Here is a 14,358-nt window from a genome sequence, read left to right as displayed (position 1 = left end):
ATAACAAAAAAATGTGGTTCTGTAAGGTGTAAAATTACATCCTTGCTCACGTTCCTTAAGCAAGCTAATTTGCAAAATTGTTATCTATGCAGCAGCACTCAGTAACCCCAAATCAGCCCTACTTATATTTGAATGCTGCGAGCTCGATCATAAGGATCTGACTTAGTGACCTTAAAAAAATAATAATAAATCAAGCTGTATATATATTTTTAGGCTTCTTAAAACAATCATGAATACTTGATGGTTTTGAATATCTAATTAGTAATCAAGAGCCTTCTGAGTCAGTGGTTGTCATGAAGGTTATATAAAACTCCTCTCGTTATGTGCTAGAGATACAATGAAAAGAATATATGCTTCAGTGTTTGAGGTAGGTTAATTTTTTTAGACGCTACTCAATAGCTGGGGGGTTTGAATTTCAATGGAAAAAATTCCATTGAAGATTTTTCTTTTCAGCGTTAAAAGCCAACAATCAACATTCATTCACTGTTGTGTTTTTTTTTTTTTTTTTTGTTTTTTTTTTTGTTTTTTTTTTTTCCTTTCCTCCTTAATCTTGCAAATACAAGCTTTACAACCTCCCCATCTCAATGTGAGGTCCTAGATTTCATGTCACAACAGTGGTATTTGCAAAAATATCCATTTTAGCCCTGCAACACTGAGGTTTTCCAGGTTGGATACCTCCCCATACAAATGGGTATTTAACAGAAGTTATACAAACTTCCAGTCCACAGCTGTTTTACTACCACTACTATGAATTCTTGCAAGGTTTACACTCATATACGGAATACTTTTACTTTAAAGTCAAAGCAAACCAGAAAGATAAGTACTGTTACGTGTTGTTACATTTGCTTTTATTGTGTAAAATGAATTTGTAGAAATGCTAGGCTAAACTCAATCCTGTGACTTTGGAGTAACTCAGTAATGTTATGTAGCCCCTCAGTGTAGTGCTGCATGGAAACTGTGTTTCAGGGAGGGAAAATCCTGCATGGCAGTGAGGAGTGAGGAATAACACCGAGAAACAGCTGTGGAAGTACCCAGGCCAGGATGGAAGGGAGGGCTACAGGGGGCGGGAACAGGCCATGAAGAGGAGCTAAGGAGAGGAGTATATGAAAGGAGGTGTAGTTTTTCTCTGTGTTTCTCATCACCTGACTCCATTCTCATTGACACTGAATTAAATAATTTTTCCCTAAGTTGAGACTTTTTTGCCAGTGTGGGTGACTGGTTAATGACCTCCCTGTCTTCGTCTGTGAAAATCAACTTCTGATTCTGGGGAGGAAAGTGAGAGCAGCTGGCAGACTCATGCAAGCAGTGCATCCAGGTCGGCAGAAGGGATTTACCTGCAGGTTATGCTGCTCTTTTATAGGCCACTGCCAAAGTGGCACATGCCCAGCAGAAGGGGTGGGGACAAAAGTGACTACTGTATACAGTGCATTTCCATTTTGTGTTTAGAACTGGGGAATTAGTTTTATGGCATGGGGGAAAAAAAAAATTACCCCAAATTTCCAAACGTTGGTTTCTAAATATTTATCTGCGATCCTTTTGTAGCCTACACACGATGTTGAAAAGGGCTGGCAGGAAACAAACAAACAAACAGCAGCTTCCATTTGTCACCCAGAGCTGTGTCTGTGCCCCTCCTTCACGCGGTTGTCTCGCCACTGAGTCACTGAGCTTACAGTATTGTGTAACTTTCATTTCTGTGGAGGCTTGTTACATTAGAAAAATGGTTCCAAAGAAAGCAACAATTATGACATAAGCACATCTGGCTCTTGCAAATTATTCTTTATTAAGCTTTCATTTAATTACATGTGCTGAAAGGTCTGCTTTTGATTACTGTAATTTTTTTTATTTGTCCATCTGAATGATAGTAATGTTGGAAATTACATACAAACCACCTGGCTTTTTTCTCACTAGTAAGGCAAAGTTTATATAGATTTATGTGTGAAAGAGGGATTAGGATCTTCCCTGTTTACATTAGTAGAATTATTGCTGATGCTGATTCAAGGTGAAGGTTTAAGTTTGGTCACTGGAAAAAAAATAAACCTACTTGTTTTTGATCAGTGAATGCTTTAGTTTGGTGAAATAGTTTATTTTGATGCACAGGTATTTTATTATGTTTCAGTTAAACTTTTTGAAAAGTTGGATGCATATTCCATGAGGACATTTCTGTCTGTTTATCACTGTTTACAGGAATTTTTAAGGTCTGCATTCTCATTAGCATTTATAGAATGTAAAGATAACAATCACTGTATGCTGAGGCACGCCCTGTTGCCTGTCTTGCTTCCATTGATATCTGGAGAAAATGCATCGTTGCCTTTTGGTCGCAAAGACTTCTCATGTCAGCGCCCAGAAGAGGTTCTGGAGTTGGCTTTCTGTGGAAAGCCTGTGTGAAAACACTGGCTGTTTCTAATGGGGGTTGATCATAATCAGTCATAATATTGCCATTTTTAAAAAATTATTACTTATTTATATATATTTTTTGCATACTTGGGTATGGTATAGCACTTTGCTCTTTACCATCACTAAGGAAGGTAGTATTTACTAAAAGAGAGAAAAAGAAATCAGATAAAAGTCAAATTTAAGAAGGTATCACTGTGTGGGAATTTGCTAGTTTTGTTTGTTTGTTTGTTTGTTTTAACAGTAATGAGAAGGGAAAAACGACAAGTAAGAAAGTAATGAAAAAAAACATCTCTCAATCTCTCATTCGTTCAAGAGAAAAAACAGCAGGCAATAAAAATTGCATACATTTACAGCTTTTCTTTTAGGCATTGTGAAAGAATATATTGTATATCTTCTTGTCTTCCAGCAACTGTATGCAGCTCAGCTGGCAAGCATGCAAGTTTCTCCTGGAGCCAAAATGCCATCTACTCCACAGCCACCAAATACAGCAGGGGCACTCTCACCCACTGGGATGAAAAATGAGAAGAGAGGGACCAGCCCGGTAACTCAAGTTAAGGTATTTCTTAATAGGAAAAAAGTTGGTGTCTGGAAAGTGCAGAGAACCTAGATTGATCTATTTAATTGTTCTGCAGCTGGAAGTGGAAGCACATGAAAGCTCTACAAAAAATAAAATGTTCAAGTTCAGTACTGCATTATCAGTAGAGAGAAGAGAAAGTATTCAGTTCATGCTTCCAGAAATATCAGACATCCCTCTTCCTACCTTAGACAACTGATTCATCAGTAAAATGAGATATTCTCATGATTTCATTTTATATCTAGTAATGTGCATAAATGACAACCATTTCATGAATTGTTTCAGGTCAAGCATTTGAGCATCTTAAAATACAGTGCTAGTTTATGTTGTTAAGAAAAGAGAGATTTTACAAATCTCTTACTGTACTTCAACAATTTTGGAAAAAGCTTCTCATAAAAAGAAAATTTAATTCAGGACTTCAGGTAAAATAATGTGTCACTGCAGATTGCTTTGGCTTTTGCTGATTTCACCCAGCTGCTGACAACGAGGCTGCTCCTCATTGGTTTTGTGCCACTGCTGGATGCTTGTGCATGCTTATTCTCACTTGCTTGGAACCAGGCAGCTACAACATGGCAGTTGCCAGCAGTATGACATGAACATCGTGCACCCCTTGAAATCAATGGTGCAGCTAGTATCTTTGGGAGGAACAGGCTGGCTCTTATTGCTACATAGTCCTGTGGCTGTTCTGATTTTCTGATGAGACCAAACATGCTTGAAAAAAATGTACTTCAAACTGGAGAAGAACAATAACAGATTTAAAAAAAAAACACCACCAACCTAATTCTAACCCACATTCAAATGTTTTATCAATTTGAATGATAATGCTATAAATGCAGAACTGTTAAAATAGATCTAAATAGATCTAAATAAGGCATATATTGTCTTTGTGTGGAGAAAGTATGCATTTTATGCTAACTGCTAAAGCCTTATGGATACATAATCCTGTAGCCTCAAATCAGCCTGGCAAGATTTTACTAGCTTGAAGTGACAGTTTCTTTTTTTCTTTCTTTTTTTTTTTTTTTGACATGAGAGTAAAATATCATTCGTTTTTTCATTATCATCAATCATTGTGGTAAAGTGTGGATGAGTAGATATTTCTGCCTGGGCTGATAAATTTCCATGACACTTTTTTGCTAGGCTGAGAGTACTAATAAATAAAAACTATTCCATTATGGCCAGATCTAACATTTATTTAGCAAAGCATTCACTTTACTTAACTGTAGACATGTATTAGTCTAATATTTTACCTCTTGTGATCCAATGCCAGGCTTGAGAGCAGTCAGTAAAATTTACCACATACGCAGAGTTTGTTATGGTCAATACAGAAGCCACCAAAAGCAAAGCCCAACTGTTTCAGCGAAGTTGCCATAGTATAAGTGACACCAGCACCAGTGATTTATGGTATTGAGAATATACTACCGACTACTTTAATGCAAAAAAGTAATTTCGTAAGTGAATGAGCCAAATGGATCTACACCAAACCAAACCCTTACTATATGAGTCAAATTTTCCCTGGTTAAATTTAAGCACATATCTCCTTGAACCAAGGCCAATATCATTCCAGCTTTGTGGCCAGCTGAGTCCTATTACACACTTGACCACATGCAAATTCTTGGGGGTTTCCCTACATAATTTAACTTGAATGGACTGAAATATACCTTAATAAAAAAAGAAGTCTTTTTATTCCTATTTTATTAAGCACACTATTGCATCAAAAATACTAAAAATAAATTCCTGATAATTAAGATGGACAAATGCCAGTAGCTACTGAAAAAAAAATTAGTTGTTAGTATAATATATACATACATACATATTTATATGTATATGAACTCTAATGAACTGATACCTGCATGTTGTCTTTGCAATTTTTTACCTATATAGAACATGACAGTTTTGATGGTCATGCGTTGCTTAACAAATCCTCCATGTATTTAAAGAGTTATTTGTATATACTATGTATATACTATATGCATTATTTATAGAACTAATGGGATTCTTTTACAGTAGTCAGATCTTACAAAAAAGAATGATGAGTTTTTCCAGTCAGTGACCAGAATGATTTCCATCCAGCTTTTTGGTTGCCTCACAGAAAAGAGAATGCTGTCTGTGAAATACAAACAAATGGCTTCTGGCAGTGTTCTGACTTTTTTCTCTCACTGTTTTTCAATCAGTAGTAGGCAGAAAATTATTTGGAAATTGAACATGGTCACACGGGTTTCTATGAGTACACGCTTGTAGGCCCTAGTCCAGCAAACTTCATAGTCTGGAAGGGTCTCTGAACTTTCACAGAAATTTATTGAAACCAGTTTGTGTAATGAAACAGCTTGCACATAACATGACCACAAAGCATGACGCTGTACTATGTCCCTTATACTTTTGTGTTTCTGCTTTCCCTTGGACTCTGAACAGGTGTGGGCATTTGTGTGCACTGCAAGGTCAGGAAGAATAAAAACGTCATGCAGTTTTATAGAAATAGTTTAAAACAGGAGGTATGACAGCATTATAAATACCTGTTCGTTACGTTTCCCTTTTTAATGCTTTGTATATGATCAGATGTGCTTTCCTAAATCATCACTTGACAGTAGGAAGAATGGAAAAGATGAGATAATGTAGTGTGTTATTGTATTCTGACACTTAGTTTTAAGCTTTGAAAATGATCAGTGTTATGTTGTAATGTATGGATGATATTCTCTTGTATCCATCAAGATTATACAGTGGGCAAATTTTAAATGAGAGATCTATCTTTCTAAGCTCTTTAATTACAGAAAATCACTATCTCACATTTTTCCAAATACTCTCTCTTGCTTAACGTATTAAGTAAAAGGAACAAACCCAAAGAATAGGAATAAGGTTATGATGTATCCTACTCCAGTTAAACAAATTAATAGTGTGAATGGGTCTTCTTCCAAAAGTAAAGATTTTTCTCAAATAGTCTTATCTCTCATAGCATACATCAAGATGTATGCCAAAGACAGAATTTCTTCCACAGTGCCTATGAAAAGTATAAGAAAATATGAGTACTGATGCTAGATTTGCATATGCTTCAAAAAAACCTATTTCTTTTCTTTATGCAAATGAGCATACACATAAAGTAAAGGTTGAATGCAGCAGAGATAACTACAGAATATGGAAATAATTACAGAAGTATTGAACAATCAGGAACCAGAATTGGTTTATATGAAAAAAATCCTGATTTTACGTAAATCTGTCAAGAATTAAAAAAAAAGGAAAAATAACCAAAATTATATTTTAGAAAAAATATAAAATATCTTTGAAATGCATGAAATATACATTTTTTACCATAGCAAGTAAAGGAATTTGAATTCACTGGAATACTTTTATTATGAGGGAAGAGCATGGATGATTTTACTAAACAAAACATGCACTCTAAATAAGATGCATTGAATGTATAAGAAAGCAGCAGCATTAAATGTGGGCCAAAAAACTGTCGGGGGCTTCCAAATGATTCTTTCATGAAAGTACATTTGATTGCTTAGTTTCTAATACATATAAAAATAAGCTACATAACTTAATTTTATAGTGCCAGGAACTTTTCAAACAGAACCAATGCAAACGCATTACTGAGCTGCTGGAAATTTTAAATAATTCTTTATAAATGCCCTAGGTTAATTTAGATCTCTGAAAACACATTAGGAAATTAAGCTGTAATGTGAGCTAATTCAAATTTTAATTTGGCAAAAAGAACGATCCAGCCACATAGTTAATGTAAATAGAAGCATAACACAGAAATTAATGAGATTTCCTTTCATTGAATCTTAAAGGAGGCAGATAATTAGCTTCTTTTGTTATTATTGCAGGAGAATGTGATATTGTCTTCGAGGTGTAAAGTAATGCTTGCTTGCAAAATTATGTGTTCATTTGTCTTTCCCTAATAGTTACTTACATTAAACTCTTGTAGGATGAAGCAGCCCAGCCACTGAATCTTTCAGCCAGACCCAAGACGGCTGAACCAGTCAAATCCCCAACATCTCCAACACAGAACCTCTTCCCAGCTAGCAAAAGCAGTCCAGTGACAGTGACAAACAAGAGTGGTATCCCCAGCCCTCTTGGTGGATCTCTGGGAAGAGGATCCTCCTTAGGTAACTAATCGGTCCTCGGGAAAGAAGAAAACTGGCAAGTTTTATGTGTGGAATGCCAACTTGAATGCATTCGCATCTGAATTAAATAGATACTTAGATCTACATTTCTTTACATTTCATTTCTTTTTACATTTCATTTCTTTTTACATTTCTTGTTTAAAATGGAGAGAAAATATACAGGAAAGATTCTGAAATAAATTTTGAATGCCAAGGATTTACAAGAGTAACCAGAGGATGCAGCAGTGATATGCATCTACAGGAAATACAGCAAATAAATATTTAACATATACATACAAATATATACACAGAAGCAAATAAATATGCATATATGAAACACATATAGGAGAGATTTCTATCAATATCTTCCCCACAAACAGCAAATGAAAGCATACATGCAAAGTTAATTCTATAATTTTGGCCTCTGGATTAAAGAAGCAAAAAATAGCTTTTCATGCACATAGAGCTTGCTTAGATACTAGATACACAGAAATGATGTGGTTATTACATTCCATTGCTACAATGTACAATACTTAAAATAAGTAAGTTTTCAGTCACTTTGTTGAACCAGGGCCAAGGACCATTCCTTGTCTCAGTGGGATATGATAAACCAGAAATCAGGCAGGAAGGTAAATCCAGATGTGGTTTTCAGCTGTTTAGCCCAAATGTACCATTAGTTTCACTCAGAATATGGAATTTTTGAACCCATATTGAAACTTCTTTAATTAGTAAAGCTTATTAAGTAATGAAACAAAATTGATCTGAAGTCTGTGTATGAAGACTCCCTCAAGCAGTCAAGAAACTGAATCAAGAGCTGTAAGATCTCAGTTATCAGCCCTGAAGTTCAGATAGTAAATTTTAACTGTGACTAAATACTGCAAACCACTTACTCACAATCTACAGCTCAAGTGTACTTGTAAAATATATAGAAACACTTGTGAAAAATGAACAGGTATGTTAAATAAATGCCTTAGATATATAAAATTGTGATTTGTTCAATTCTGAAAACACTTGGGAGCCTCATGATTTCTGAAAGATCAAGTTTCTGCAGCTAGCTAGCTGTCTATTCTACCTGTCAATATAACTCCAGCTACTAATACACCAGCTAATATTAGAAAGCAGCATACCAGTTTGAACTCAAATACCATTCTAGAGAGGTGGATGCAGAAGACATGCCTAAAGTGTGAATGTTTTTAATATAAGCCATAAAAACATTTCCCTTCACTTCCAAAGAAGCCATTGAAACATTGTCAGAAATGGTCATTATACTGATATCAAGGTGATAATATGCTCTGTCTGCCAAAGTAAGTGCCCTTTCAGAACCCATGTCTGTCTGATGATGTCCAAATCAGATTTCTTTATCTTTCTTATTTCATTTTCTTGTTATCAATACTTTAAAAGGTTCCCACTTAAGTTTCAGATAAATGTTGTGTTAAGTTTGTAAGTTTGAACGTTGAGTCCATGGTTATATTCAGACACCTCCATATCAGTCTGTGCCAAGACTTTAGAGGTAATATTTATAACAAAACAAAAGAAGAGAACAGGCTTATGAATCAATTCTATAGATTAATTCAGCCTTCAGACAAGCAACCACTGCCAACCCTCCTCCTTTTGAAGGGGTTGCAGTTTTAATAGGATGAGAACGGAATGATTATACTGAATTCTAATTTGGATGATTACCTGAATAAAGTGTGTTCTCTCTTTATAGATATTCTTTCCAGTCTTAATTCACCTGCCCTGTTTGGGGACCAGGACACAGTAATGAAAGCCATTCAGGAGGCTCGGAAAATGAGAGAGCAGATCCAAAGGGAGCAGCAGCAGCAACAGCAGCCACATGGTGTTGATGGAAAATTGCCCTCCATGAATAACATGGGTCTAAACAACTGCAGGAATGAAAAGGTAATGTTTCCCATTGCCACACAGTGTTTCATTCATTCTTTTCCCTGCAAACAGCTTCTTATTTTTGTATAAAATCTTTTTTTTACAACTGTTTGCTGTCTCCGATTGTTGCTTCACATTGCTATTCTACAAACTTCTCTACATGTGTATGACAGCATTCAAAAAAAACATTCCTATGCACAACATGTGATTAATGTGTAAGCATGCCTACAACAATGTGAAAAACGAACTGGTTGAAGCTGCAATTGTTTGTGGTTGGTAGATTTTGAGAATGAGTGGATTTATAAGTATAATAGAAAGGCCAGTTACATACTACCATGGTGAAGGATTACAGTGCTGTTGAATATACTTGAGTGTATTTGAATCTGTGACGCACATTCAACAACCATTTTGATGGTACTTTCCAGACGGTAAAATGAAGTGGGGTACAATAATAAAATAGAGAAGGTGGTGAGGGAGCATAGCCAGCATCAGACTGAGAAGGACAACATTCACTGTAGCAAATAGTGTGAGATCATAGAACAAAGATAAGGGACTGTTTCTATCACTTGCACTTTAAGGACCATTTAGAGGACAAAAACTCACTTGGAAAATTCTTTGCATCTGTGCTGTCCTTCTGTGTAGCCTTTCCAAGCTCTGCAATACCTGTTGCAGGAGAAGGTCTCTGTATGTATAACAGAGACAGGAAACACTGAATCTGGTATTTGGCTGAACTGTAGAGCTGACTTTCTGGTGAACACTGCTACTCTGTTTACTTCGCTAGAGGTGGCTTGTGCTGCAAAAGAAAAAAGAAATAATAATTTATTCTTTTTCCAACATACAATTTTTACACTAGTGGCAGAAAATCAGTTATATACCACAAGACTTATTCTACATTTCAGTTAACTAGAAACAGTTAACTGATAACAACAGTAATCATTATGGCATTGGGCAAATAGGAACTGTTACGATTTAACTTGGTGATGAACAAAAAGAAAACTGGCCCATTCACTTGTCCATATAAAGCAAATAGTGTTTCAGAGTATTTGCTGGAGCAAATAATAATTAAAAAAAAAAAAAAAAAAAAAAAAAACTAAAAAAAAACCAGCAGTTAACTTTTCAATTCCTATAATTCATTACAGAAAATTCAGTTACATTTCTGTGTTTTATAGGGTAGATTCAGTATATTTTGAGGAGTAAAGGAAGAGGCTATTATTCTTGAAAGAGTAAGGAATTTTTAGTCTAGACTGAGTGTAAGATACAGCAGAATATTAACTATATCTTAAACTGTGAGTTTGATGATTATATGATCTTTTCTCAACTCACAGGGAAATACTCAGTGAGTAGGCAGATTGTAGGAAGGTGTGGGAAAAAAAAAGGAAATGTTATAAATAGAACTGTCAAAGATTGATGCATAACTTTTAATTTACATTTTCTGTTTTGTGTTTTTGCTTGATTCTTGGTTATTTACCATCCTTAAAACAAGAGAAAGGTTTGGCATCTATAGAAAAGGTTTGTTAAACTAATGCTACACAGGCTTAAAAATACTTTTATTTTTAAGACAAATTCAAAGGCTCATTGAAAAACTCATTTAATGCAGATTGGTAGCATGAAAAGCAGAGGAATTGAAAACTGACTCAGCAGGCCATATTCAGCAAAACTCTCAATGTAGAACCAGTGTTTGTTCCTAACTGAGACATAGAGTACTAAAGTTATAAAATAAATGTCACACATATAATTATTATTAAGAGTGTATTAAATATGCTTATTTAAAATGTATTTTATGAGTTTCAGTTTCTTGACATTTAAAAATATCTAACACAGTACAAGGGTTATTGAAAAAATTCTTAACATTTGATATGACTTTGAAAAGTAAGTGTAAAAATGGCATCCACTTACTTTTCAGTTACTGCACCCTGAGTCTTTTCAGTACCATGTTTATTTCTTGCATTGTACAAAGTAACTTTTTGTCTTTCACTTTTTGAAGAAAAGGAAGTAAATGTTTCAGAGAATGAGGTGAAATGTCTGGTTTTTTACAGATTACTGACAATGCATATTCCTGATACACAAGTAGGAACAACACAGATACAGATAGAGGTCCCAGGCTGAGGTTATACATAGGGGGTGAAAGGGAAAAAAACGTTTGTTTACAAATTTAGCAGAATGAATTGGAAGTCTTTGAAAATATAAACAACACAGTGCTGAAATGCTGCCTTCTATCTGAAGAGTTCTCATGGTAACACTTGCAACTACTTAATTCTGAGAATACAACGGCATCAAGGAAAGCTGTTGTTAAAGCTCTCAGTGCCTTTATGTAGCCCTGCTAGTTTTGTTTAGCATACCATGTACTACAGAGTGAATTGTCAAAGTAAGAAAAAGTTGTAGCATGTACTATAATTTTAGTTTTGGTGTGCTAGTCTGTTATCCTTGCTCTGAAGATGCAAGAAAGACAAAGCTTACAAAAGAATGGGTTATAAATTTATCTTTTAAAATTAGGATAGATCCTGACACTCTAACTTAAAGCAAAAAGGAATTGAGTTACATATTCTAAGGGAATATTTTATGCTTTGTAGCATGTATAAAGTACATTAAGAACAGAAGCATCCTTTGAACCAATAGAATTCTAGAACACTTTTCCCATCCCCTCTCCCCCTCTTTTACCCTCTGCCCTTTCAATTTTTACGTTATGATGTATTTCTTTTAGTCTAAAAATTACGAACAGGATGATCAAAATGAGGGGAGGGAATGACAGATCACTTCAATAAAAAAACATAATTTTGAAATAATTGTATGCAAAGAACATAGTGTATGGTTTCTGTCATAATCCCAGTGAAGCTTTGATAACATAGTTGCAAGTCTGGATTGGTTTCTTTTGAAGAATGGGGACGCTATGTTTTCAGGACCAAATTTTCAGAAATTGGCTTCAGGTAATTAGACATGTATGAATAAGTAGTTAGAAGCTGGCACCAGAAAAAGATGACAAATTAATTGCCTGCAGATGGTTTAAAAAAGCTATTGAGTCTTGGTCACTTACTGGTCTTCAAGTTCAGATAGCTGGTAATAGTTTGTTGTGCAAATGATTGAGCTTACAAAATGATGTACATAGCTTCAAAGCCTGGGCCTAGGCTTTTTTGAAAACATGTCATTTGAGTCTCAGAAAACTTGGTATTTGGTTAGAGACACAGAATTGGAAATTGCCTGTGTTCATATTCTACCGTTCAAACAAAATCTCCTACAAAGCTTTAAAAGTGCTCACAGAAATTCACTCATTAGAAAGTATAAAACAAAAACGTGCAGCTCTCTGACACAGTCAGACTTTACCATTTGCTAAAGCCTTAAGGTTAGGGTACACTTCAGAGATTATACTATTCTGAGGACATCTACAGTTACAGAGTTATTTCAATTTATGTACGTGAGGCAAAAAGTTGTCAGAGTGGAGCTGATTTTTTTTTTTACCTTACCTGATGCATATCAGGTTCAGGTTGACTGAGCAAAGGGGAGAAGCAACTATGTGTGTGGCTTCACAGGGTAAAGAGGAATACTGGAAAACGGGGGGGAATGAAGAAAATCTAGAAAATAGGCTGCACCACTCTTTCCACTTGACATGACAGAAGTAAAATTGTCAGAGAATTGGCTTTGTTCAGTGGATAGGACTTTCTTCCATATTTACCTTCAACAAAAATGAGTGCATTAAAATACTTAAACAGAATTTGCATTCTAGAGCTATTATTATCTTATTATTTTGGCGGAGTATGATTTCCTAGAAGATTTGATTTGATTTGATTTAATGCTTTAACTGAACCAGAAAATACTATGTAATCTGTAATATTGCTGATGATGTACGTATTAAGCATGAAAACGCTGACAAAAACACTTCAAAAATCTTTGTAGAAAAAAAGATACAACAGATACACTCCAGTCTTCATTGGAGAAAAATATATTAAGTCAGGATAGAACATACACCCACTGAATATTCTCCTGTCTGGACATGGTCCTGGGCAACCTGATTTCCAGAGGTCTTTTCCAAGCTAAACCATTCTGTGATTCTGCTGAACCCACAGATATCCTCACTTCTCCATTTTCTTACCCATGAAGTAGATTCATTGAGATTTGAGAAAAAACAGAATTTAGTATGATATTTTTATGTTCGTATTCCATTCCTACCCTTTGGTAGATTTTCAGACAACTGTTTATTTGCAGTAGGAAACCGGAGTTGGTGCTCAAAATAAATAATGTGAGTCACCACCTACTTCCTGAGAATTATCATGCTTTAGTACCTCTTACTGAGCCTTTTATTGCTTTCTTATTTCTAAATCAAAGTTTTAAAATTTGAATCCACATAATTTATCCTAAGATAGACCACAGTTTGTACATAAAATGTAAAAATTCTTAAAAATGTATATTATTTACCCACAGAGATGTTACAGTCTATTGATCAAATCCATGTTTCGGCATTTGGATTTGACTTGATAATCCATAACGACCCCTTTGGAGGTGATACGCTCTGCTGTATTTAGGGACTGTTAAATATGTGGATTACTGACACAATAGAGTGTAACAACTCCTCTGGAGCTGCTACGCTTCATCACATATATGAACCTACTGCACACACGTGCAAAGTTTGCCTAATAGAAACACTTTAGAAAGTCTCTGCAGAAAAGCTACTAGTTGTATATGTGTAATCTTCTTTTGCCTGCAGCTCTGCAATGACTCCATCACTGTGTTGTTTATTTTTCAAAATACAAGCAGTACTCGGTTATGTAGGTGACATTTTTTCTACCAGCCTTTTTCTCTCTGTCCATTCAGAATTCCAGACAGAGTAACTGTGAAGGCAGGACATTGAGAACTTGAATGAATTGGTCATAAGGGCCTTGTGGAGTTTTATAAATTTTTATGAATGAGTGGTTTAGATTTGCAAAGGCTGATCTATTATTATTTGCTCTGATAAAACCTTTTTTTTTCCTCCTTTGATTTCTTATCTGCCTGTACTAAATAAAAAGACAATGCTCATATTTCATTGTGCTTGAGGACATAACAGAAGCTGTAAGCATTTCCAATTGGATCCTTTCTTCTGTTGGTTAAATCTTAATTCTACTTGTAATTAGAGGGCAAACACCTCATAGTTAGGCCAAAAAAAAAAGTATGACAATATCAATAGAAACTGACTAGCTTTGCAAAGTTGTTACTTTTTTGTGGTATTGTCTGAAGAGACATACCAAATGCTCACCACAGCTTAAGGAAGGTCCCAAACCCTATAGCTTACACTTACATATAATTCAGTTTAAGCTTAAATACATATTTTTAAGTCCTATAATAAAAAATGTGAAACTGTATATAGAGAAAGAAGAATGCAACTGATTTATTTACTTCTGAGGGAGTGTATTCCATCTGTCTAATGAAGAATCTGATTTCAAC

General features: G+C 35.1%; 1 protein-coding gene across 12 annotated transcripts in view; it reads left to right on the top strand.

Annotated features, from left to right (window-relative positions):
* SOX6 (SRY-box transcription factor 6) overlaps positions 1-14,358 on the top strand; it is a 372,478-nt gene that overhangs the window by 304,318 nt on the left and 53,802 nt on the right. For all 12 annotated transcript variants that reach the window (XM_052694745.1, XM_052694743.1, XM_052694742.1 and 9 more), the window contains 3 exons: positions 2,801-2,950; positions 6,888-7,068; positions 8,774-8,964. In XM_052694745.1, the coding sequence (XP_052550705.1) occupies positions 2,801-2,950; positions 6,888-7,068; positions 8,774-8,964 (522 nt within the window). The remainder of the gene's footprint in view (positions 1-2,800; positions 2,951-6,887; positions 7,069-8,773; positions 8,965-14,358) is intronic.

The sequence above is a fragment of the Tympanuchus pallidicinctus genome, unplaced genomic scaffold (assembly GCF_026119805.1).
Source record: "Tympanuchus pallidicinctus isolate F22 unplaced genomic scaffold, pur_lepc_1.0 scaffold3, whole genome shotgun sequence".
Classification (NCBI taxonomy): domain Eukaryota; kingdom Metazoa; phylum Chordata; class Aves; order Galliformes; family Phasianidae; genus Tympanuchus; species Tympanuchus pallidicinctus.
This window is presented reverse-complemented; position numbering and strand designations above follow the sequence as displayed.